The sequence below is a fragment of the Eublepharis macularius genome, chromosome 5 (assembly GCF_028583425.1).
Source record: "Eublepharis macularius isolate TG4126 chromosome 5, MPM_Emac_v1.0, whole genome shotgun sequence".
Taxonomy (NCBI): domain Eukaryota; kingdom Metazoa; phylum Chordata; class Lepidosauria; order Squamata; family Eublepharidae; genus Eublepharis; species Eublepharis macularius.
The window spans coordinates 78,560,909-78,588,285 of NC_072794.1; the positions used below are offsets into that span (position 1 = coordinate 78,560,909).

The 27,377-nt window shown below is 40.4% G+C and overlaps 1 protein-coding gene across 2 annotated transcripts; it reads left to right on the forward strand.

Annotated features, from left to right (window-relative positions):
• The first annotated feature begins 88 nt into the window (after positions 1–88).
• Positions 89–26,710, forward strand: TM2D1 (TM2 domain containing 1). 2 transcript variants are annotated; one of them, XR_008597068.1, is made up of 8 exons: positions 89–249; positions 2,092–2,165; positions 2,727–2,835; positions 8,441–8,532; positions 10,338–10,411; positions 15,998–16,116; positions 16,441–16,546; positions 25,811–26,710. XR_008597068.1 is itself a non-coding variant. In XM_054980794.1 (7 exons), the coding sequence occupies exons 1-6, from the start codon at positions 89–91 to the stop codon at positions 16,106–16,108; spliced, it is 621 nt and encodes a 206-aa protein (XP_054836769.1). In that variant the 3' UTR covers positions 16,109–16,116; positions 25,811–26,710. The 2 variants fall into 2 exon arrangements, 1 of the variants encoding a protein (XP_054836769.1); XM_054980794.1 differs by lacking the exon at positions 16,441–16,546.
• Positions 26,711–27,377: the final 667 nt, after the last annotated feature.

A 27,377-nucleotide genomic window follows, 5' to 3' on the forward strand; every position in this document is an offset into this window, starting at 1 on the left:
GACTAGCCCTGCCTCTTCTAGTTTGTTTCTCGAGGCGTCGCCGCTCTTAGATAGGTCAAGGCTGTCAGCTGACAAATGTCTTTCCAACATGGCTGCCCAGCGGGTGAAGTCGTTGTCGGGGAGCAAGAGACAGAAAGGGACTGTGCCAGCTCTCTGGGCCTTAGGAATCGTGTGGCTGACGTGTCTCATGGCACGGGATGTGGAAGGGGGCGACTCGCCGCTGAAGTGCGAAGATCTTCGAGTCGGCCAATATCCTGAAGCTGTGAGGACGCAAATTACCTGGTTACTACGGTGACAGGCTTTCCAAAGGAGTAGGGTTGCTACTCCCACCCCCACCCCCTAGTGTTCCGGTGACTTTAAAAGACGTATAGTAAGCAAAAATTCAAGAGGTGAAGCCCAACAGCTACGACGTATATAATTAGAAAAGTGACACCTGTTGAATTTCTGCCTGTGGTGCAACTGTAAAAGGCTCAGCGGACGCTTGGGGAAAAGAGGCACTTATAATAAAGAGACAAAGTATGAGAAACCCGTGATTTGATACGTGAGGTTAGTTTATAAAAGAAAAAAATATTAGGTTAATGGGGAAGATCTGTAACGTTAATATTAGAAAGAATTGACTTCAGTGGAATTAAACGTTATTCTGTTTAGGACTACACTGTTAGCGATCCCCCCCACCTCCGTGGTTTTACCCTAAGTGGGGAGGTTGTATGTGGGAATCACATTAAAAAAGGGAAACCTGAAGGTACAGTTTATGTCTGTCTGTCATGCTCGTCCTGTGAAGGTGCTATATTTGGTTAAAAGCATGGGACTCTAATCTGGAGAACTGTGTTTGATTCCCTACTCCTCCCCTTGAAGCCAACTGGGTGACCTTGGGTCAGTCACAGCTTCTAGGAGCTCCCACCCACCTCACAGGGTATTTATTGTGGGGATAATAATGGCATACTTTGTAAACCGCTCTGAGTGGCTGTTAAGTTGTCCTGAAGGGCAGTATATAAATCAAATGTTATTACTATTATTATTATTGTGTGGTTCTGAAATAAGGAGCCTTCATAAAAGTTTTTTTGCAACATATCAACTACTCTTGGATATATCTCCTGACTCTTATTTTGTTATATGTATAGCAGTTAAATGGTAGTTGATTATTAGTTGAGTTTTCTGGCATGAACCGTTTGTCCATGATCACTTCAGTCTTTTGGCTTTTGCTATTACGTCTTATAAAATGAAAACTCTGAGGAAAAATTTTAGAAATGTGTTATCAATATGACACTTGAAGGTTACAGATTTATTTCTTGGGAAGATGGTATGGTGTTGAAAATATGTGCTCAACATTAGCATGATTATCTTTTAAGTGTATACAGATTGTGAAAGAAAAGTCTGTCAGAGATACTAGAATAAAGTTTTGAAATCCCTGAATAGTGTACTTAATTATTTCACGCTGGTGTGCTCTCTCCTAAAGATAAGGCTTAACCAGATCTTATAAGGGCACAGAGCTGCTATATTTCCCCCCAGTTTTTCTTCCTAATGCTTAAATATAATTATTGAGGAGGTCTTATTCTGCTGCCTCCTCTCCTACCACAATAGTGCAATGATACCATGTTATACGTTCTGTTTATTTAGCTGTAATGAGGAAAAGGGGAGGGAAGGCAGCATGGCCTGATCTCCTCAGATCTCAGAAGCTAAGCAGAGTTGGTACTTGGATGAAAGACCACCAAGGAAGACTCTGCAGAGGAAGGCAATGGCAAACCAGTTCTGCTTCTTATTTGCCTTGAAAGGCCCCTTACTGGTGCCTCCATAAGTGAAGTACAACTTGAGGGAACTTTACAAACAGAATGAGAAAAAGAGAACAAGAAAAATAGTAGCAGTTCATTTTCTTTTTCCATCTAGCTAGTCCTTTAGGTGCATTTGTTTGTTGCAATGACATGGACTACTGCATATTTTGTGTGTTTCTCTATCTTTGTTTTCATTTAGTAAGATGAGAAGAAAAAAGCTATTGGTGCAGGTAAAATCTGTGGTTGCTGAAAATTTTGTGATGCTATTGCTGGACACTTGTGTAGGAATTTGTGTACATCTATTTCCCTTAATTAGTCAAACATATATTTGTGAAGATCCTAAAATAGACAATGACACTCAAGAACCTGTGAAGTGTACAAATCATACTGCATATGGTAAGAATTATGGCAAACTGATGCTTTTTGAGCTGCAAAAGCTGACCAAACTCTGGTAAGAATGTACACACCTGATAAATTGATTCTGTGTGTACTTCTATCTATAAAATGCTGGATTCAGAGGTACTTTCGGAATTAATACTGGGGGTGGCTAGTGTATGTATGGTGTTCTTCACTGACCATGATTATATACACATATCTTTTGTTATGGAACCTTTTCCAGTGAATCTTGATAGCTACTGCTATTAGCTATTGCTAATACCCACATAAAGTTTGGCCACATACTCTTAACTGAATTTAACATCAAAGATGCAAAAGATTTTTTGCAGATAATTACCAATTGTTACTTTTTATGGCGATATGTAAAATTAGAAAATACTGCCTTTTTTGCAGCAGATCTTAGTTTTAGACTGTGCTACAGCCATTGTCATTCACTCATTTGTGTTATATATTTAAGAATATACACATGCTTTGTTTCTTGAGTTTTGTATTTGGAACCTTTCTGTGGAGATCAACCCAGAATGTTGTAATTTATCAGTTGTAACCCTTTTTTGCCCTCAGTTGCTTGTCATCCAGCACCAAATATTACATGCAAGGATTTCAGTGGAAATGAAACCCAATTCACTGGAAAAGAAATTGGATTTTACAGACCTATAGAATGTCGAAATGTGTAAGTCAATATATGCAGTCAGTATAAAGTGTCTTTACGTATCAGTATAAAATGTCTCCACACTGGTTAACAGTGTTTAATTATAAAATACGTTATATGCTTTAGCTGCTTTCTTAATCTGAAATGTTCTTCCTGTGCTTGCCTGGTTGTCTTTATCACTAAAACTATGTTATATTTTGCTGTGCATTCTGGTATGTGATAAGGACTGCGGTCTTCATCAGGTCTTCACTAATATATTTCTTATGTTGGATGGTCTATATTAATAGTGCACAGTAGCTGATAAAGTGTAGTTCCAATTTCATGGCTAGAGAATACTTTGGTGCTTCTCACACTATCACTTTAAAGCGTTTCAGTATCTGTTCTCCTTCCCATGTTTGCAGGAGTTCCACACTTGCAAAGTAGTCATGGGACACAGAACCGATTTTTGTCCGCAGTATCCCTGGTGGACATACTGCGATTTTATTTTGAAGCTGCTGCCGAGTCGCGTCTGGCCCAATTAATGTCAGTGCAAACTCTATACTCCCCTTCTGCTTCTCTTCTCCCCCCTCTCCTTTTCCCTGGGAGCTGATTGGTCTGTGCAAATTAACCGCTCCCACCCTCCTCAGCTCTCTGAACTCATTTTCTGCCATTTTTATCAGTAAAGCGAGGTAACGGTCATAAGGCTGCTGCTTCATTTGCTTCCTTTTTCCCGGGAATGCACACACACTCATATTTTTTTTTCAAAGCCAGGAACGATTCCTAATGTTGCTGCTTATTCCCTACTGGCTTTAAAAACTAGGAAAGGGTTAAATGGCTGCTTTGTCTTTCCTCCCTCAGTGGTATGAATACACTGTTTTATTTTTTTCAAAGCTAGGAAAATGTTATAACATTACTGCTCATTTCTCCTGGCTTTAAAAGCCAGGTAAGGGTTAAATGGCTGCTTTTCCCTCCCTCCCTGTCTTCTGCTAATGCCAAAGAGTTTTTTAAAAAAGCGTTTTGCACAACCATTTGCAAAACAAAATGGCATGGAGGGAATGAACTAGCAGCATTTTATCCCTTTTTCTGGCTTGGCTTTAAAAAAAATAATTGTGAGTGGAACAAGCAGGAAAAGTGCATGTTTTCCCCCAGAACTCCACCCCAAATTGCCTCTCCAGTGGGTACGCGATAGCCCAGTCAGTTGGAACCCACCACCACCCCGTGTTTCCAACATTGCAATGTTACTACGCATGTGCAGGGTTGTTTTTTTTTTTTTTTAAAGTGTGACATGAATTGCAAAGCCTTGAAAGCCTGAAACTGCACCAAGGCTTCAAAGCCCGTCTAAAATGAAAAACAAGACACCAAATAGAAACTACCTCAGACAATGTGGAATGTGGGGGTGTCATGCCAAAGCTACTGCAGTCGAGGAAAATGCTCATAAATGGTGGTTTAAACCACAAGTGCGAAAGGGACCTTTGTCTTCCCTGCTTTTTCTCTATGAGTCTGAGTTTTCACAATATAAAGTGAAGATTTAAATAGAAAATTTCATTGGATGTTTTTGTTTAATTTTTTATATATGTATAGGAGTGTGTGACTAGTTTTTAAAAGAGAAACCATACTCTGGTAGCATGCATGTTATGTTTGTTAATTGTACGATGAGTATGTATATGTGTGCAATTCTGATGTTAATGTAGACAGTGAATTTAATTTGATTTTAAATGTGTAAAATGTTCGATCTCTTTTTCTCATTTTGAAGATGTAGTGCATATGCACCCTCAGCAGAGACACTATTCTAAAAATATAAAGCAAAACTTGTTCAGTAAAAAAATCAATATACAGAAAATGTGTGTAGATACTTTAATTCATACCCAATAGGTGTTTGTTTTAACATCCTCTCTAGTCATCTAAATGTGTAAATAAATAACTGGGAAATGTTAACAAAATGCTGCAGCAATACATGGAGGTATAAGAAGAGCTAGTATATTAACTAAGAGCAAAAGGATGTGCTGTAACTCAGGTGGATCACCAGAAATCATGGAATATTGCAAAGCCAGTCACTGTTGCCTGCACTGGAACATCTTAGCGCATATTTAAGAAGCAAGTAACTTTCCCAGTTTGCAATGAAGTATGTAACCTTCCCAGTTTGTCTGGATTTACCCACTGACAAACCAGTTGCTGGGTTTGAGGTCACAAAGAGTTCTCTTTCATCATGTCATTTACCCCTGGTGACTTCAACTTTCACTTGTAGAATGTAAGTTGGCTTACTTGCCTCATTGACTGATTTTTGTACATAATAAGGAATGCCTAATTCTAACTTAAGTGGGCTTAAACATGCTGCAGTGTGTAGTAATAAGAAACACATTGTCTGGTGCTGTCTCTTCTGTGGACATTTTGGTATGATACACTTTGTTTGCTGCTGTGATCTGGATTATGGGAGTCTGGGTAGTTTGCCCTGATGGGGAGTTTGGCTTCATGGTCTTCTAGTTCTTTATTATCCTACAGGAATCATAATGTGCCAACTACATTTGCAACTGGAACCTGCAATACTGACTAGAACAGGTATACCATGACACCTGCCAGTACTCTTCCTGGCATCTACAAAGCTTTTTAGAAAGTGGGCAAGGCCATTGTAAGGCGGGGCTTATTATTGACTGCCCTGATTCCAATGAAAGGGTTTTCCATGGTTGCAATACAGCCACTGGAGGATCGGAAGGACTGGAAAACACCTGTACTTCCCTTAGTCTGCAATTCCATTTCTGTCAGGCTTTCCTTTTTATTCCCCAAGTGTTTTCTCCCTTTCCCTCATGCGTTGTTATTTTTCTTTCTCCATTACCCCCAGCTTTCCTTTGTTTGTTTTTATTCCTGCTTCTCTTTCTCTCTTTTTCCTCTTTATTTCCCTTCTATGATTCTTTTGCAAAGTGCAGAGGGAAGTATTGTGTTTGGCTTCACCTCCTGTGGCAGCCATTTTGGAGTGACACCACCCCTTCTCAAAAATTCCAAAGGTGCCTGCAGGCTCCAAAAGTGCCTTCAGACTAAAAAATGCATAGAATGAGTGAGTTCGAAGAGAAAGGGGAAACTAGGTAGGTACGTGTTGCTAGGTCTGTGCAACCTTCATATTAATGAAACATCATTGAATGTATTGCTGATTAAGCTGGTTTTGATCTTAATGTCCCAGTGAATATACAAACATAGCAGTGCCTCCTTGCTGTTGAATGATGTTTCTTTGCTGTTTAATGTACATATTCAGTACACAGACATCAGACTATAGAAGAAGTGGAGTTTTCATTTGGCATTTGGTCCTTTTGTAACAGAAGGCTTTCTGGATTTTTGCTAAAGTTAGTATCAGGAATCCTGTGGCACATCAAAGGCTAACAAATTTATTGCAACATAAGTTTGAGCCCATGAAAATTTGTACTGGTTACAGTGTTGGACTAGGATCCGGGCAATTCAGGTTCAAATCTGCATGCTGCCGTGAAGCTTACCGGGTGATCTTGGGTCAGTTGTGTGCACTTTGCTTCACCTGCTGCTTTCTGGTGGACTTTGAGATCTGCTCCTGCAGATGCCTTGTTCAGTTGATTCTTTTAGGTTTCTATACGATTTGTTGATGATGTCTCCTCAATGTACTGATTTAAACAACAAGAATCTGTGCAGGAGGAGGCTGAAGTTGGTTCCTAGTTCCTTATTCACACCTTCTAGTTCCCAATTTATGAATCCAACCACAAATATTGATTACACTTAAAAAGCTCTCACTGCACAATAAGACCAACACAGATCATACATCCCCACATTCTGCCCTACAAGGGAGCCTATGCTGTTCCCTGGTTCAAAGCTTTGCTTTTGTGCTAACGGCTCCAAAGTTTGTTGCCGCAGCAGAAATACAGATAAAGAAACTGCACTTGGGCCTATGCAGTATAGAGGCTTCCTGGGGAACACCAAATAGAAACTCATGGCGCAAGAACCAGTGTTTGGGCCAGGTACAGCACCTGTCACCTTGCAGGACACAGTCTGCCAAGTATGTGGATGAATGATTCAGGGTAGCCCAAAGATTCTTTGGGGGAGTACAGGTGCCTCCAATTTCTTTATCTGCATTTCTCCTGAGGCACACCACTTTGGAACAGTTAAAGCAAAGATAGGCTTTGAACCAGGGAACAGCATAGGTTGGTGCTCCAAACTTTGTTGAGGGATTTAGAGCTTTTTATGTACATTAATATTTGTGGTTGGATTCACAAATAAGGAACTGGGAAACAAATTTAGCCTCATCTGTGGCTTAGTAGTAGAACATATTGCTTCAGTGCAAAAGCTCTCGGCATCTGCAGTCCCCCACCCCCAAGGATTGGATAGTGGGTTATGGGAAAGACCTCTCTGTGGGACCTTGGAGAACGGCTACCTGTCAGTGTACAGTAGAAAACTTGATGGACCAATAGAGCAAGATTCGGGTCCAGAAACATCTTAAAGACCAACTAGAGTTGGGTACGAGCTTTGAAGAGTCAAAGCTTCCTTTGTCAGTAGGTTCGCTTAGTATAAAGAAACTTCATGTGTGTCCATGTGAGCCAGGCCCATGTATAAGCAGCAGTGAATGGCTAAAATACTGTACAGCAATCTTGGGACGCAGCAGGTTGTGCAGAACACTTAAGAGAAAGATACATAAAACCCAGTAGACAATATGATGATGTGTGTAGATACTGCCACCTGCACATCAGCTTTGAACGGCATAGTACTAAACATAGAATACCAGAATACCTGTGAAGACATGCCACTAAATTGCCTCTTTGAGGGATTTATATTGACATGTATGAACTGCTCAGATGGGCAATGAATATTTGGTATCTGAAAAATAAATGTTGACATGCTAGATATGGAAAAAGAGCCTTGCTGCCATCTGGCAGTAGATGTCATTGTGCCAACTTTCACCACCTTGTCAACCTGTTGCTATTAACTAGTCTTATTATGAGAGAGAGTGATATATGGGGATGGCAGACACGCTGTATTATTCAACTTCCTTAGTGCTGCATGATGAATGATGAGCTATATGAAGAAAAGGAATATTGAATGAAAAATAGGAATAGATCTCTAATAGGGGTTTTTTCTTTCCATCACCATGTTAGACACCATGTAAAGTGTAATAGTGTCATATTTAATGCCGGTTGCATCTGTGAAATACTTCCTGTGTCTAGGCTGTGGCACTTTGCATTTTGAAATGTGTAGTATATGTGCCCAAGTATAAAATCACTGAATTATTCTTATTGCTGGCGTAGTTTGTGGTAAGCAGCTGAAAGTGGCAGCTCTTGTTGATTTCATCCTGTGAAAATGGCCATGTGAAGCAAGTGTCTCTGAGCCTATATTTGAACCAGAAGAGTAGTCAAGCTTGAGACTGTTCAAGCCTAGAGATGATTCCATGTCCATATTGCATTAATTAATTACAAATATGGTAGTACTGCAAATATTGATTCTGAAAACATTTGCTCCTGTATGTATTTCTGGTCATATGTTGTTGGTGTATAAGCATGGCTGGATTTCCATTTGATCAAGCTGTGAAGCAGTTAGATTCTGATGTTAAATTTCTTGTTAAATAGGCAACTGAACACTGTTGCAAATTCATTTAATTATTTATTAAATCATTTCAGCTATTTTTTCTCATTTTTGTTTCCAGAAATGGTTATTCCTACAAAGTAGCAGTAGCTCTGTCTTTATTTCTCGGTTGGTTGGGAGCAGATAGGTTTTATCTAGGATATCCTGCCTTAGGTAAGTACCTCTTTATAAGTATTGGTTGTAATCATGTGCATATTTACATCGGTGTAAGCTCCATGAATTTGCTGAGACTTACTTCTAAGTAAATCTGCATAGGATCAGGCTGCAAGATGACTGCTTGATTTACAACACCTGCACTTGTAAACTGTCCATGGTCAAGAAGTTAAAGGAATATATATCTTTGTGTATTTGTATTATAGATTAATTCAGGACAGAGAAATACTCAACTAGCTTTCTGTAGTATCAGTTTATCAAGATGGCTTTCAGAACTCATTGACATACACAGTAAAAACTGAGAGGGTTTGAGAGAGCACCTGTAAGCCTTAGAAGTATTCTGGCATTTCCTTGGTGAAACTTTATGACCATTTTGAGAACCACGTGCTTAGAATGTTAAGGAGAGGTAACTTTTGAACAATTACCTTGTCTAGGATGGGATAGAAAAGTACTATGATGACGTTATGTTGGTCCACAAAATGTCAGGAAAGTTTTTACAGTATATACCCATTTACAGTATATACTCATGCGCAGTGGAAATGACTGGAATTCTGTGATCCTGGTTAGTTTCACTTGGCTGTTAATCTTGCAGGATGTGCATCTCTGTTATCAGGCTTAGGATGGAAACAATGTATAGATACTATAAAGACAGAATAGTCAAATAGATCATAGTTCTCATCGTAAATCCACTTGATTAAGGTAGTAAAACTGCTTTTTATTGCATATAATATTTACTTTAAAATAACTATTGCTATTACAACCCTCTTTTAAACTTCAAAACTGAAAATATTTCTTCCAGAATTGTATTACTTATGCCACTGCTCCATTATCTACTTAGTCTCAGACCAGGTTACATAAGAACCAACATTTCTCTGACACTAGTTACTAAAGCCATGTTTTCGGTTTGTATATCAAGTGTACCTTTAAATAAGGAGTGTCTAGACTATCAGGGGCTCTTTAAAAAATTGTGTGTATTTTAAAAAATAATGTTGGCTATAAAAGATTCTCAGGTCTAATTCTTTTAGGAACTTTAATTACTTGGTTCAAGTATGTTCTAATTGAGTGCAATAGGGAATAAACCTATAACTAATCAATTTAAAAAGATTTTGTAGCAAATAAGCACATGGATCTATTAACTGATTAAAACATTTTCAGATGTTTGAGGAACAGAGATGACAATGCTGTAACAGAATAAAAATATATGTTATAGAAATGTAACGTGACACGGTCATTGGAAGAGAATGTACCTGTGCCTCAAGGTCACTGGTTCAAGTCTTTGCCTAGATTTAAGTAAGAAATTCTCTATCAGTCATTTTGAAGGAATGGATTAAAGGAGTATCCCAACTCTGCCTTGGAAGTATGCAAAAATGCCTGTACCCCTTTTTCTGTACAGTCCTCCACAAGTAGGTGCCTAAATTTATAGATGGGGTGTGATCCAGAGGCACAATCGCGCATATATGCTTACACAGAACTTAGCAGAAAGTATAAACTTGAATTTCACCTAAATTTCTGAGGGTGCAAAGGAAAGGCCAATTTTCACTGGATTCATTCTGTTGGAGACCTCTGGTTACTACTCAAGTTATTCCCCATGATCTCCCAAAAGCAACATTTTGGGGGATGTTTTGGGCTGTCAAGGGAGGGAGAAATTGGTGAAAATCTCCACCTACCACCTTGCGCTTGTAGAAATCTAGGCAGGATTGAGCCCATAATATTATAAAACAGAGATGTTTACATGTGCTGAAACGATAACATTGTGAAGCTTTATGCACAGCTGTTCAATAGCGTAACTAAATTTTCCCCCTCAGGTTTGTTAAAGTTCTGCACAGTGGGATTTTGTGGAATTGGTAGCTTGATTGATTTCATTCTGATTTCAATGCAGGTAAGTTCACTGTATCAGAATTTAAAAATGGCTGCTTAGATGCACATGTGGGACTTGAGCTTAACCAGTAGAATTTAGGATGTTGGAAAAGAAGATTCTCATACTAAAAATAGTAATTTGCTATAACATATAGGATATTTCTACTTGTTTGGGGTTTGTTTCTTTGCTTCCAAAAGAAATAAGGGCTTACAGTTTTTTAGATACCAGCCTGTTTATTATCCACATTTTATTAACTTTTGAACTTGTGTAAATCAAAACATTAGTATTTCTAAACATTATCCCTTATCCTCCCATTTTCCTATACACGTCACTGTTAAGGACTAAAGTTGAAAGGGATAGGAATGGTGGAATAAAAGATTATGATGTATTTAAGGTGGCAAAGCAGAATTACATGCAAATATTTTCAGATATTTTTAGTTTCTCATCTATTTGAATACCATTAGTTGTATCCTACCACTCTGCTGAGCTAATGGCAATGCATTTCTCTGGATTAAGGAGCCTTATGCTAGAAGAACATGCTGCCTTTAGATGAGTGGAGTTTTAGGTTACAAATCCACGTATTCTGATTCAACACACTCTCTGTCTATTCTTTCATACTTTTACGTCTGTAATACTGGGCGCTTTGACACAAAAAATCCATATAGATCCATTCCTGCTGGTGCTTATGTATGACCCAAGACACAGATTCTTATCCTAGAACCATATATATAAATCAACAGCGCATATCACTCTAAAAATCACTGTCAGATTCAATGAGTGAATTTCACTTTCAACAGAGAACAGATGAAGTTGACATAATTTAACTAATCTGACGTGTCCAATAGGTCCTAATATGATCTTTTAAGTAAGATATATGTCCAATCATGCTGTTAGGATTTTAGAGAGGAAGAACTTTATTCACATGAAAGGGGTGTTCTCAAGCAACACTTTCTTTATGTTTTGTTATCTTTATTATCCTATAGAGATGTTGCTCAATACCTGTGAAGTCCTACTCCATGCTGTCACCATTAGCTGAAATAATATGGTGATACAAGATAGAATTCTTTCTGTGTTGGTGCCTCGATAGATGGCATATCCTTCCCATGGATTTGTCTGGGTCCTACAGCACAATCCTAAGGAGAGATACTCCAGTCTAAGCCCATTGACTCTTCTTAGGATTGCACTGATAATCTATGAAGTTTTCTAGCCCAGCTAAAGATACACTTATTTGCTCAGGCTATCAGTTCATTATTTTACTATGTAATTATTGCTTTTTAAAAATTATACGTTTGCATCCTTTAGCAATTCTGGGGGTGAGAACAGGATAGAAATCAATACAAACAAAATTACACGAAGCATATCCATAAAAATTTCTCAATTGCAAACAGCGCATAACCTACAATGCCAAACTGTGAAATCAGCATGTAGTTGCTTCTTTGCTTTTGATTCTTGAAGGTGTGTTTCACATAATGGTAGTTGCCCATGGATGTATTTCCCTAGCTGTCTTAAACCCTCTCCGACCAGCCCAATTGCTTGGACTCCGAGGGCTCAGAGGAAGAACCAAAGGAGCCCAGACCAAGGAACGAGGAGGACCAGCAGAATCAGGAAGGGCCTGAGACTGTAGTAGAGACATCTGCTGACCATGATTCAGCAGTGCCAGAGTCCACCCTTCCAGAGCCTGCAAAAAAGACCTTGCCACTGGCCTCCAAACCTGAGCCCATAGCCCCTGAGTACCCACTCCTATACCAGAAGAGCAGCATCAGCAGAAGGCCCTAGCTGAGGCAGCACAAAGAAGGCAAAGTGCCAGACTGGTTGCACACTCCCAGCCTGGATCCAGAACAGGGCTCTAGAAGCACTGCTTCTTTGTAGAAACCTGACCAAAGCACATGCAAAGTCTCAGGAGCCTCCACACATGCCAGCAGGCGCAGCTGAGCCAGATCAACTCCCAGCCTGTTTAGGCTGAAGCCCTCAGCTCGTCTCCCTGGCTAAAGTGCCTATCCCGAAGTTCCAGTCTAGCCAGCCAAACCTGGGGCCTTATTCCAGAGGAGCCTAGACCAGGCCTGCCTGCCCAGCCCCGGACACTAGTTGAAAATATAGTGGGAAGCTGAGTAGATTTACTGCACAGTAAGCAGCACATAGAAGTTACACAATGTAAAAGTCCAGATAATAAACTTTTGATGGAAACATAAACTTTCAAGTTGCTCTCAATATCTGTAGATAACTATGATAATACTTGGGAAAACATGATTTATTGTTAAAACTACTACAACATAATTTACAACATTTTGAAATCTAGCCTCTACATACAGAAGATGTAATTGTCATATAGAATTCAGTAACATCATACAACAGTTTGATATTTCATGTTGCTGTCTCATATATAAATGAGTCCATGAGGTTTTAGAGATGAACTTTAAACACCTGCCAGATAATACATTATACAAATGTTGAATGCTAATTAATCTTTTTTAAGGTGTAAGCTGCAGAGATCAGCTTTTTAGTTAGGGCAGATTTCTATAAAATGATTCTGTTGAAAAAGGTTTCTGAACAATTGGGTGTTTTTCAGATGATTTTGGCATTTTGTCTTTGTGTTGGTTTTCAATTATATGGGGCTATTATATGTTTTGAATTTGTCTAAGAGCTGGTTTGTACATGGAACTTCTATGAATTTCCTTACATAATATGCTTGGAATTTTTCTCCATGTCTAAACAGAAGAAGCTGAATGTGGAGTTGAAGTGCATTAATACTAACTACATACAATGGCTTTGATTTCCACTGTTTCTGCCCCATTATGACAGCTTCAGAAGAGGCTGTTGGAGCTGATCCAAAGTAGATACATGTGTACATTGCTTTACATATTACCTTGGATGCCCAAGGATATTTTCTTGTAGAAAATTTGGTGGCACCATCAGATCAGTTCAAACATAATGTTCCCAAACCTTCAAATATTGTAGGCTGTAGTTTTCCTGGAAACCAGAAGCACCAATTAGAGTCAAATCGGAATGACAGTTTTTGTTTTAAGCTAAACCTTTCCCTGGTTCATGTAAAAGTAAACAATGCATTGTCAAGTAATGGGAAGGAGGGCAAATTCCATGGGCATGAGAGTGGAACATGTAGGATTGAGGGTCAGGCACAGTTAACCAAGCCATAATTTAGATGTTGTATGTGAATTGACCAAGCACCTGTTGTCCAGGGTCTGAGCCCCAGCCCCCAGACTTGCCAGAAGGGAACAGTGGGAGGCAACCAGGAGGCAGCAACCCTGCCGCCCCAGCCAGCAACCAGGTCCAGAACCTGCCTACTCCAGGGGGAAGGGGCAAAAGGCCAGAGCCACAGAGGGCTGGAGGGAGCAGGGAGAGACCAGCTAGTCCCACCCTCCAGGGGGAGGAGAGGGGGCTAAGCAGGCCAGAAGAAAAGGGCCAAGGCAGGGGGAATAGAGGTCCAGCAGCAGCCCAAACAGAGCTCTTACCTGGCAGGGAAGAGAAGCAGCCACAGCAGCTCAGAGCCACGCCCCAGCCTCCACTTCAGCTTGAAGTCAGCAGCCTGGCTCAGGAGATGCTCACAACCAAGCCCTTCCAGGTGGAGCTGCTGAAGGCATTCTGTGGGAAGAGCTGGGCAGCCAGCCAAGGGGCCACAGCTGGGCCTACCTTCAGTAATCGGCTCAGCCAGAGAGGCCTGGCAGCCAGCCAACCTAACGCAGCTGTTGCTGACCCAGGCAGCCCAGGCAGCTACCCCAGCTGCAGCAGCTTGAGTCAGCAGGTCAATGTTGGGAGGCCAAGGAGGGGTGTGGCCTGGCAGGCAGGACCGGCAAGGAGGGCAGGGTGTGGAGAGAAGGCCCTATAAAAGCTGGCTGGGAAGAGCTCTGGGGTGGTTGGGTATGAGTAAGGAGTGATGGTGTGGAAGCAGAGCAGTGCGAGAGCAAAGGCTAGGAGGAGAGTGGACCAAGGAGGAGGAGATGACAGAGACCAAAGTGGGTGAGTGGCACAAGTTGAGCAGGCCAGTGAGTGGACTGAGAGGGAGTCTGGGTGAGGTATACCACCCCTTCTTCCACAGAGCAGGGTCCTGCAGAATCCCTGGCCCCCCCTTTGACGTCAGGAGCGGACCGCCCAGCGGTGGTTGCTGCTAGCCCTGACACCTGTGAATCAAGATAATCAAGTACAACGGTGAGTCACTGCACAAATACACTCCACAAATGCTTGAGAGCATTTCCATCATAGAGTTTGTTACAATAAAAGGTGTTGCAGCAAGGCTGTAAAGACAGAGTGATTTGGGAGAGCTTTTGGGGCAGCCTGAGCCTGGCTTCATTGAGGTCTGGGCATTTCACCACTTTCCATTTTGTTGCAAATATTACTCCTGCCACTGTCTCCATATACTTAAATAGTTTGCTGTATATTTTTGTACTCTTACTTGGTAAAATATTTAATAACATATTTTTGGATACATTGGGAACTTAAATTTTAATATCTTTTGCATTTCTTCATATATCTCTGTCCAGTATTTTCTTGCTTCCTTTTATGTCCACCCCATGTGATAAAATGTTGTGTCTGTATTCTGACATATACAACATTTCTCACTATAATCTTTATTTGTTTTTGCTATATCATTAAGGGATATATACCATCTAAAAACATTTTATACCAGTTTTCCCTTAATATTTGACATTCAGTAACTTAATTTCTTTTAAATTTTCCCATTGCCTCATGTGTACATTTTCTCCAAAATTTTGCAGCCATTTTATCATACAGTTTTTTATTTGCTTGGTTTCAGTGTCATATTGCAATATTTTATAATTTTTTTCCTAATAGGTATCTTAAACAGATGATTGTTCAAAGGTGCTTTTCTTTCTTAGCTGCTCCCCTTCTTTGGCTATTTGTTCTTTCAATTTAGGTATCATTTGATGATCAACCACAATTTTTTTTCTTCTCCTTGAACCACTTACCAGGATTTTATTTTTCCCTTTTTGTCCATTATATACTCATAGGTAATATGGTGTAATTTTTTTTCTTGTACTGTTATCACAATAGATGTCTACTGGGGATGTTATTGGCGAGGTTGGCAGACTTACTGTATTTCTGCATTGAAACCATATTCTTAATAGACCATCTTTCAAGATATGATTACCATCTTGTTTTTGAATTGTTTTTAGTGATTTCTTGATCCCTAAATAGTTATGTATTCCTTCTCTAGTATCAATTGTCTCCAGTTTAACATTCCTTTGATTTGAGTTTATAATTCAGTCTAACACCAAGACTAGTGTAGCTGCTTGGCAATATAATTTGATATTTTGTACAGCTAAGCCCCCCTCTTTATCCACATTTAATAATGAAATTGGTCTATATGATTGTGGTACTAGTGGGTCATTCCCTTCTTTATATATTAAAGTTATGTTCGCTTCTCATCAAGTAGGTGGTATATACTTTCTCTCTTGTATTTCATTCATTACTTTTTCAAAAGAAATTGCTAATATTTCTTCAGATCATTTATAATAAGTTGCCATCAAGCCATCTAGTCTAAATAAATGTCTCAATGTGTGTGGGTGGGAGGCAGGAGCTGTTTGTGCATGCTGTGTTCAAAATAGGTAGTGTTAATTGAAATGCTTTCTCTTCTAGATCGTGGGACCCTCAGATGGCTCTAGTTACATTATAGATTATTATGGAGCAAGGCTAACCAGACTGAGTATTACTAATGAGACATTCAGAAAACCACAGATGTATCCATAAACTTGCCAGTAAGTGCCTTGATTTGGAACATGGAGGATTCTGTAGTTGATTAAACTATTATAAAGTATGAAACGTGTTTGACAGGGTGAAGTCCACCAAGTAATGCTGCTTCTCTTCATGAAGTAAATGAACAAATGCACTCAATAAAGGGGGGGGGTCAAATAATCTGAGGGAGTCTTAGCTGAAGAAATGGACTATGAACTATTAACTCTTTATATAGGGCTGCATGCATTCAGTGGGACATTATATATTTTGTCAGAGTAGAAAAGCCTGCTGCCCTCCAAGTTTGTGACAGGAAGCCCTTCTGCATGCATAACTCTGCTTTCTTGCAGGATCACACCTTCAAAAACTATACTGAAGATTCTTTGGACGATGTTGGTGATTTTTTAAAATTAATTTTTACTGTGGCTGGTTTTTAATGGTTCCAGAGTTTTTAAGGTAATTTGAATGGGCCCTGGGAGGAATTTTAGCTACTGCTCTTTCAATGTAGACTATTTTACTCATTTTGTTCTATTTTTTATCATTTTGGTTTAATTATTAATTAATTGTATTTGTTTTATTATTGTTTAATTTATTTGTAAGTTGTCCTAAGTGCTTTATAAGTAGAACGATGGGATATAAATCTTCTAAATAAGTACTTCTTTGTGCAAAAAAAAATATATCAGTAAATCCAGTTCAGGTATACCAAACTAGAGGAAAAAATTGATAATCCCTTACCAAATTGATTCTCTAGTTTGGTTCAGTAATACAGAGAAAATTCAGTAAAGTTTAGCCATTGTTTCCCATGGGAAACTCAATCCAGGGGCTATCCGGTGACCTGGGGCGGGGGTCATTTTTCAACCAAACCACCAGATTTGCAGGGCACCTACTCCTGACTGTCCTGTATATACCACCACCACTCCAGTTTCATAAAGATTGGACCCTGAAGGCCAAATTTATGGGCCCCCAAAGAAGGTGCCCCCAGCCACTTTCATTCCCTATGGGGAAAACTATCAGGGGGCTATCTAGGGGGCTGGAAATGGCATTTTGCAAGAAAAGTCCACCAGATTTTCAGTGGACCTACTACTGATGGTCCTCTAAAGACCCCCAAAGTTTTAGCAAGAGTAGATTCTGGGGTCCAGTTCTGCATGCCCCTGAACTAGGTGCCCACAGCCACTCCATTTGTTCCTATTGTGTGGGAGGGGGGGTTCCAAGCTGACTCCCACTGCAAAAATACATGAAGCAAGGCTGCCATGGCCAGAGGCACACTCCCAAATACAAGCTCCACACACAGAAAGTCCAACAGAACCAAATTTAAGTCCCCTCCCAAGTGCCTCTGAACAAGATTCCCACAGCCACTCTCTCTTCCCAATGATAAGAAATTTTCCAAGCTGGTTCTTGGGGCACATACATACAGGGCAACCATGCCAGTGGCCAGAAGCACACACCCAATGCAAGCTTATCCCTGGGAAAGCCTACAGAACAAAACTGAAGCCTCACTACCCAAGTGCCCCTGAACAGGCTGTCCACAGCCACTCTCGATTGTTTCCAAGCTGGTTATCAGGCAAGCATGCCACAGCCAAGGCTCACTCCCAAATGCAAGGTCATCTCTGGGAAAGCCCAACAAAAGCAAACTGATACCCCCCCACAAAAAAAACATGAGCCCCCTGAGCAGGCTACCCAGTCACTGTCCATTGTACTCAATGATGGGAAATTTTCCATGTTCTTTCCCAGAGGCACATACACACAAGGCTTGGTGCACTCACAAATGCAAGCTCATCCCTGGGAAAGCCCTACAGAACCAAACTGACACCCACCCCCAAACCCCAATGTCTCTTGAGCAGGCTGCCCAGCCACTGTCCATTGTTCCCTAGGAGGACCATCATCACACCAGAGAATCATATATATTCCACCCAATCCAAGCTGAAGCAACGGACTCTGTTGCAACATAGCCCAACAGAACCAGTGTCACTCTCAGCAGCTAGGCACTGGATTCAGCCAGTGAAGGAACACCACAGAACAGGACCAAGCAGTACCCAGCCACAAGTACAAGGCAACGACAAAAAGCACAGTTGTATAAGATGAACCCCACTTGACCTCAGGCCGAAAGTGAGAATGAGGAGTACTTTTGGGAAACCCAAGATATCCTCTCTCTCTGCAGCTACCCTCGCTGGCTCAGGGACTCAAGGTACAGGCTGCAGTTACCTTTCATCATTGGCCATCCCTCCAATGAGAAAAGTTAACATTAGAACAACACCACATTACCTATATTTCACAATAGCATTGTGTAACTTCATTTGGATGCTTCTGTGGGTTTTCCTCGGTGATGCATGGTGTGTTGTTCTGTACTTTCCCTAACGTCTCTCTGACTCGTCTCATCCCATTTGCAGTGGCATTAGAGAACATTTCTATGGCTGCTTCCACACAAATTTGTGCAAACATGGGCTGGTGTTTCTGGGATGTGTGTGGTGTCCAAACTGGAATATGAATTTTATGTTGTGCCAACTGAAAACTGGATCAACTGTCCCTCCTGCTGGTTTTCTACCTAACTTTTAATTCTTAGGAATTAAACAACACAGACTCATGGAGAATGCAGGCCACAAATTAGGCTCACTTCATTCAGCCTGGAAGTCCACAGTTGGGCAGTTGATGAGAGGCAGGTTGACCTTCAGGAAGACCAACTGCTGAACTTTCCAAAGGAGCAGACGAGGGCAATGTGAGCAGACAATGGGAAAAGACGTGCTCGCTCTGCACACTCATTGGAGAGCACGAGAGGAGCCTCTGAGCCTTGAGAAAGAGGTCCAGCCAAATGGAACCCAGCAAAAAACACCAACCAAACTTCTATAAAGAAAGTCCCCCATAGGGGAAAGCAGCCCCTCCCCAAGAACAACCAGCAAAAATTTACAGCAAATATTGCCAACTATTCCAAGCATGTACCCATAACAAGGAATACAGGATCTCGCCCTGAAGAACAAGTGAATTCAATTAACAGCAACTATAGCCCAGGAGAGCCTGATCTTGTCAGATCTCAGAAGCTAAGCGGGGTCGGCCTTGGTCAGTAATTGGATGGAAAACCTCCCATGGAGACCAGGGTTGCAGAAGAAGGCAATGGCAAACCACCTCTGTTAATCTCTTGCCATGAAACCCCACCAGGGGTTGCCATAAGTCAACTCTGACTTGAGGGCACTCTCCATCACCAGTACTACACTAAACTTCTATAGACAAAGCACTCCAACAGGAGAAGACCCGCCCCCCCCTGCCAAAGAACAAACAGCAAAATAAACACTAAATTTAAGTAAAAGCCAAACCCAAAGTAAAAGCCACCGCAAAAAAACCCAGTTTTTAAAAGACAAATCTTAATAAAGCTTTTCCCTTCCCCCCAATTCTGTCCCTTCTGGACACCAGGCCAAGCTCCCTCCCTCAAAAGACAGAAAAAAACCAGTGAGTCTACGACTCTCAAACCAGGCAGATGGCACAGAAATCCTCCAAGTATAACAGTCTCTTCTTTATCAGCAGTGCAGCAGCTGGAGAAGCACAGGGCAGGCAGCAGGAATCCACTCAAAAAAGCAGGCCAGAGTCAGACCACAGTGAGCCAACAGCCAGCAGCAGGCAGGGAATCAAATCTCATGGCCAGTCTATACCACACAAAATGAAGGCTGCTCTCAGGCAAGCCTGCTTATTTAATTTCTTGCAGGACAAAAATTGATCTCTCCTTTTTAGAGAATCCCATTGGCCAGAGAAGAAGAGCTTCTGCAAGGATTGGTCACTCAGTCCTCCCTCCCTTCCTCCTGCCTCTGCCTCACTCATCCCTCCCTTCTGCCCCTTCCCATCTGAGAAAAAAGGCAGGAAACACTGTTTCTTTGCTGTTCCTTTGCAGAGGAACAGTGAAGGAACAGCCCAGCTGCAGTAACTGGTTTACTGAATTAAACAAAATTAATTTGGTAATCTTCAGTTCAGAATACTGAATCTGATTTAGTAATCAGTATTTTAGTTTGGTAATCCCAGATTCCACTAAATCAGCAGAAATTTGGTATTTTAAAGGGATTACTGAACCAAACATCTCTACTTAAGTAAATTGCGAAGTCTGTCTACCAAGAAACATTCCAAGTTGTTTGAGGAGATTATTCCACATAAAAATCCTTCTTTAGTATAGAATCTAATTAGCCAAAAATGGTAATTTGGTTTGCTTTCTCCCTCTCATTTGGCATCCTTTGGAATTCCATTTTTTAAAAAACCTGGGTCTTCCAAACTGTACTTTTCTAAGCCTAATATAGTCTTCCATTCTATAGGATGATCTTGTCTTTTCAAATTCTGCATCACAGGTTTTTTTTAAAAAATCTCCCTCTAGTTTTTTCATTCTTCAAAAACTTTATCATTTTAACATCATTTGTAGCTTTTACCAATTCTCAGCGGTGTGCTGTGCACACAACTTGTTCTGTATCTGACAAGTAAATTTCCAACTGGAGTTGTAGTTTTGTTAGCTGAAATATAACATCTCTTAGTCCATTTATTGGTTTGTTTCATTAGGTGTTCAGCTCTTTTGTTTATTAATAAACCTTCCGTTTTGTTCTCTTGAATTTTCTGTCACATATAAAGATGACCTTATTAAAATCAGGGACTTAAGCCAAAGATAAACTTCCTTAGTTATAATGTCTTCATAAGTCAACTGCAATAAATGTTTATCATTGTTTCTGCATGTAACTTATTTGTGTGTTAAACTTCCAAAATATGTTTTTTGTTTTATGTAACAACAGATGACAAACATATTGAACTAGGGGGGGGAATCGTCATTTCCAATCTCCATCATGAGATACAGGAAAATTCTCAAATGACTTAATCCAACAAAGAAAGTATTTTAACTTGCTAAGCATGTTCTTTAGTTTTTTGTTACCTCAGGCTGTCTGATGTAACATATTGGATTTTATTTCCCAAAGGCCAACTCTGATAGATTTTCTGTCCTTCTCTAACCAAATTCAGCACTTCTTGGATATATTTGTAACACAGATAATCTGGTTTGGTTCAGCCAGTGCTGTAGAATATGGAGGAGATTTCAAAATGTGATAGGATGTAACATTCACTGTGGATTTTGGTAAAGCCAATTTCCTTACATGTAAAACAAAACCTAATTAAAAATTCCAAGTACAGTTTTACCAAGGTGATACATGTAGCAATTCCACATTTCCGACAATCCTTTATTTAAAACATTTTTATCCTATTTTTGGCCCAAGGTTACTCATAAAAGATGCAACAGCATTGGAATCAGTGAAAATAGTTCACATTAAAAACTTCACAACCAAATAACAATGGAAACTGACTAGCCTGAATAATCAATTTCTTATATATTTATCATTTATGTAATAACTTCTCAAACAAAATTCTAAAATTCCTATTCCAAGGTAAAATTCAAGAGAGCCTTGTATGAGTGTTGCCAGTGGACATCCTATAGATCTGATTACAGGGCAACAGCCCACTTATTTCTGAACAGCTGGGCTTCACACACTGACTGCTTACCTAGAGCTCTAAGTAAGAACAAACAAGGTGCCGCTTCTTCCAACGTTGTGGATCTTTAGGTAGAAAAACTGCAAAGTACAGTTATTAGCAGACACTCCCTCCTGCTCTGCATCCTGTTTCCTGTAGGTGGAGCAAACCTCATAGTTGAACACCTTATATCAGTTGAAGGTGGTATATAGCAAAGTTCAGGTATAACCTCACTATACATGATGCTAAGTAAACTTCTGCTTGAACTAGATTATCCTTCAGTCTTGGTTTTTAGGGAAGCAAATGAAACATGCACTATTACATTCTGAATTTACTCCTGCAGGCTAGTTTTACTTCTTTTATTGTCAAAGTTAACATGTTATAGATTCTGCATCAGCTTATATATTTAGACTCTCTTGCATCCTCCTGGAATTCCCCTTGTTGGTTCTTATGGTAGATGAGAGATTGTCTGTGCCGATCTGCGCTTTAAAACCACTGTTTAATGTATTCATTGCAGCTACTCTATTGATACATGAGAGCGTTATGAGGAAAAGGTTTAGTAGCCTCTAAAGATGTGTATGATGCATCATTTTCACACTGTGTAAGAACATTTTTAAAGATCAACTTCCATTAGTGTAATTACTATATAAATTCTCTTTCAAGAAGTTCAGAACAGATAGTTTAATCCTCCTTTCGATATGAATTTTATGTGCCACAGTATCAAGTTAGAATTATGTTCATTTTCAGTCTTTTCCGCTGGTAAAAATACATTTAAAATACCCATGCTGCTTTAAAGACTGTGCTGTGGCTTTGAAAGGGCTTTAGTCTGACATTTTAGTTTTCTTCTATTCTGGTTTTCTGATTGCCGAAACTAGAAGACATTGTGTGTCTGCATATTTCTACATACATACAGGTGAAACTTCTTAACACCAGCTCAGATCATTGGTTTAGCTACCTTCTCTGATTGACAGGGCTTTCCAAGCCCCATCATCTGAGAACAACTAGGGCTGCTAGAGATTGAAACCAAGGTCTTATGTATGCAAGCATATACTGTGTCATTGAGCAATGGGCCCTTATACATATTCATTTTAGTGTCAAATCTGTATATGAGACAACTTGTAAAATATTCATAGGAATTCCAGGAATCTGAGTAAAACACATCCTTTGTTCTTTAAAAACTAACTTTCTTTCCTTACACATTGAGAATCAGGAAATTAAGACATTAATGCAGACCACTAAATCATAAAGCACATTCCATGTAATGCATGGAGAGGACAAATTGTATTTAAGTGGCCACTGCATCATGCATAGAATTGTTTGTACTAGCTGGTAGTGTGCTGTTACTCCATATAGCTGCAAACCACTGACCAGAATATTTTGCTGGGATTATATCAGGAGAAAGTGGTTGCTCCAAGTAGCATAGCAATCTTTGCTTTGGTAGTCATTTAGAATGAAACAGGCTTCTTCTGTAACCTACAAGTTGAACAAGTGAATGGTAGGCCTTTATAATGTTTCTAATGTGCCAGACTGCTATTCTGTATCTGCCACACTTCCTTGCTGGTTCAAAAGTAGGTACAACCAGATGCCTTACTTACGTGCATTTTGCTACTGTTGCTGTTTATCTCTAAGGGCAATGAAACTATTCCATAGCTTAATGCTTGCAGCTATACTTCTTCAGCTTTAAACTGAGATGCAGCCTAAGGGGAAGAGGTGAAAAGGAACTAAGGTTCATTAACACAGTTGCCAAAGTGTGTGGTAATGGCAGCAACATAACAATATTTTTCTGCCACCATTGCATCCACACTGTGTAAACCTCTTCTGGATGTCCACTGTGGAACTCTTCTGGATGGGCAGCAACCTATTGGTGGAATGCTCTGCAGCTTGGTGCAATTGTTTTGTTTAACATTTTGTAAATAAACTCTCATCTGTTCTGACGAACTCTACATTAGCAGTGACAGAAACATGGTCCCAGGTTGCTAACTTGTTCAGTTATGTGGGATACCTTTCAGTTTGTTCAGTCCGAGGATGTGATTCTTTGAAATTTGAAACATACCACATGTTTATAAATGACCCTTGTCCCTCCTGGATGCTTAAATCTGCAGAGTGGAACCAGCTGACAGGAGGTCTGGGAGACAGTAAATGTCTTCTTGAGAGAGGGAAGTGGTGCATCCACTTCTAAAGAAACCTATTCTGGACTGCAGAGAGTTGAATATCTACTGCCCAATCTCAAATATACCAGTCTTGAGCAAGGTGACTGAATGACTGGTGGCTAGGCAACTTCAGGAATTCCTGAATTAAGTGGATTGTTTGGCTCCATTCCAGTCTGTCTTCAGGCCTGGTAATGGGACTGAAATGGCTTTGGTCACCCTGGTGGATGGCCTGTACCAGGAGATGGACAGGGAGAGTGCTAACATGGGCCGTTTCCAGACGGCCCCCCGCCTCGCGAAACGTCGCGCGTCGTCGCGCGTCGTCGCGCAGAAAACGCGAAATATCGCGTTTTCTCGTGCGAGTTTTGCGCGACGTCGCGCAAAACTCGCGCGAGAAAACGCGATATTTCGCGTTTTCTGCGCAACGACGCGCGACGACGCGCGACGTTTCGCGAGGCGGGGGGCCGTCTGGAAACGGCCATGGTAATTCTTCTGGACCTCTGTGGCTTTTTATACCATCAATTATGGTATCCTTCTGGACCACTTTTTGGGGTTAGGATTGCAAAGCACCATTTGGGGTTATTTTGATCCTACCTTGAAGGTAGGTTTCAGAGTGTGGTGTTGCAGGATTGCTGCTTGGCTTCTGGGGTCCCTCAATGTTCCATCTTGTCCCCCATGTTTTTTTAACATCCACATAAAGCTGTTGGGAGGGGTCATTTGGAAATTTGGGCTGAATTGCCATTAGTATGCAGATGATACATAGCTCACTGTCATGCTTCCAGCACATCCCAGGCAAGCTTGGAAACTCTGAATGGGTGCCTGGAGGCAGTTTTGGGATGGATGAGGGCTAACAAGTTGAAATAATCTTGACAAAATGGAGGTTCTATTGGTTGAATTGGGGAGGTCTGATCTGAAAATGGGATCTGTTCTGGATGGTGTTGAACTGCCCCTGAAGGAGCAGGTTTTTAGCTTGGGAGTGGTGGACCTGGACCTTTTGTTAGATAAACAGGTGGCTCCAGTGCCCAATGGCACCTTTTACCAGCTTTGGCTGGTGAGGCAGCTGCAGCCCTTCCTAGGCAGCAAAGCTCTTGCCACTGTGATGGTATCATCTAGATTAGATTAGTGCAGTGTGTTCTGTGTGGGGCTGCCCTTGAAGACTGCCGTAAAAGTTGATTCAGAATTCTTCAGCAGGAATGTTGATTGGAGCAGTTTTTAGGGACCATATCACTGCAGTCTTGTTCCATCTACACTGGCTCCCAGTTGACCTTTAAAGCCCAACAGGGCTTGGGGCCAGCAAACCTGAAGGAATGCCTAGTCTTATACCCTACCCTTTCTGGTTATCTTTGGAGGCCATGCTTTGGGAACCCCCACCATCTGAAGTTGGGTGGATGGGGACCTGTGAAAGTGCCTTCTCAGTTGTGGTGCGAAAACTTTGGAACTCCCTCCCCAGGGAGATTCGTTTGTATCATTGTCTTCCACCATTGGGTGAAGACTTTGTTTTGTTTGGCATTCCCTCATAACTCTGATTAACACTTCTTCCTGTCTTGTGTATTCTTATGTTTATTTATTTTAAATATTTTATACTTATAAATATGAATATTTATACATATACAACAATGCTTTTTAAAATATGAAATATTTTAATGTTTTTTTTAAAATATCTTAATGTTCACCACTTTGGGGATCCTGATTTGGATAGTGAGGTGGCATAGGATTGTTTTAAATAAATAAACTGTGTACCTGCAACAATAACATTCTGTTGACAGGTACTGGAAGAGAGGCAGCAGTGAATATAAGTGATGCTCGCATGACCTACAGAAGACAGAGAGAAGATAAAGGAGTGAGCAAGGCTGAGGGCAACTCAAACTTCCTCTTTTCTCTCAATGGCTAGCAGCTGCTGCACAGGTGTTGCAGGGGCACTGTTTGACTATGCCACTAAAAGATGCAAGGCCTTCAGCAATAGGCTCTTCTATTGAGTCCTGTTTATAGGACAGGAGGACTGTTACTTAAATAAGATAAAATTATACTGTGTAGTGGAAGTCATGCCCATTTTTAGTATATTATGCTTAAACAATATTTTTCCTTCTTTGGCTTTCAGAGTTAAACATCATATCCTCCGTTAGAGATGATGCCTGTTTAATAAGCAATGCAAGGGGAAGCCTTGAAAGACTACAATCTGTGGGAGTGTCTATGTTATCAGTTCTCTCCATTTAAGTCAGAAGCAGCGGACAACTTTATCATATATACTGTTATTTACATGAACAGAGTTAAGGTTTTTCTGCCTTGATTTTGACAATCACTTTATGTCCCTGTCAAGAAGAGGACAATGACTTGCTGTATATTTTGTTAAATCAGAATGAACTATGGACATTATTTATGCTGAATGCAACGTTAAGTACAGTACACTGGACTGCATGCTAGTCTAAAGACTAAAAAGTGTGCACATAAAGAAGAGAGCAAGAAGCAATGACTTGACATTTGGCATTCTGTTCCATATTACACTTTAAGAGCAAGAAGAGACTATAAACAAAAAAAAGTTGTTTTACAGATGTACCAAGTTCCAGCTCATTCACTCTCCTGCCCTTGCATCAAGTACATCCTGTACTTTTGGCAACAAGTTGACTGGATATTTAAAAGCTGCAAACTGCTTTGAAAGTTTCACATAGTGGGTTATGGGCCATGTGTGTTTGATCAAAATTCAATTACTATATTGTGCCAGGCTTGGAAACCTATCATTGCAAGTTATGAAGTATGACGAAATGAGCTACTCTAATTGGTTCAGTATGGGGAGCAGTCTCAACCAACCTTGTTATGATAAATAGCTTCCTCTGTTAAAGATTTTCTGGGGCTTAAGTATCTTGGCTTACCTCCTTCGACAGAATAGGAATAGTATTCCCTTGGTACATTTGCATCGCTGTCCCTCTTCCCCATTCATATGTAAACATTTGTGTCATTTTCATCTTGCTGTTCTTGACAAAAATAAATAGTAATTGCTGTCCTTTTTCTCCTCTTCCTTTTTGTCACTTACAGTCATAAAGCATTTTGACTCCCTGTATAAAAAAATTAAAATGTATTTTAATATTTCACTACAAACTACCATTACTGCCAATTTCACTTTTCTCTGCCATATTGCCACTTGTGAACTTTAAACAATAATAAATAATTTCCAAGAGTTAAAATAAGAAAATATTCTGAAGTTTTAAACTTGGAACCACATTTGCTAAGTGTGTCATTGAAAGCATGAGTATCATGGGAGAGAATACTAACGCCATAGTTTTAGCAGGTTCCTATTCTGAAGTAAAGTCCTTGTGCCATCATAATAGCCAGCAGCAAAAGGACAGAAAATAGGCAGTTACTGTCATATGGATGCACCCATAGGATGGCCATCAAGGCTCTATGGATATGAATGGTTTTCTCATGGTCTTACCCCCTTTGGTGAAAGAATGTGAAATATAAAAATAGCTGATACTTTGGTTAGAGTTAGCAAAGGACAACAGGATCGTGAAAAATGTACTTTAATACTAGAGAACTCAGTTATGTAAATAGGTCAGTGTTCACTGTCCGTCTTCTGTGCAGCCCCACATGGGACTGCACCTGTGCAGGCCTGCCGACCGGAATTTTTCTTTTCTAGCCAATGTCCACTAGGGGGTGCACGTACGCACCAA

Bases quoted from the DNA above. Each gene is read 5' to 3' on its own strand.
- TM2D1 (XM_054980794.1), top strand. From the start codon at position 89: ATGGCTGCCCAGCGGGTGAAGTCGTTGTCGGGGAGCAAGAGACAGAAA. The intron at 2,166-2,726 runs GTAAGAATTATG...TTTTGCCCTCAG, and splicing joins TACAAATCATACTGCATATG to TTGCTTGTCATCCAGCACCA. The intron at 8,533-10,337 runs GTAAGTACCTCT...TTTCCCCCTCAG, and splicing joins TCTAGGATATCCTGCCTTAG to GTTTGTTAAAGTTCTGCACA.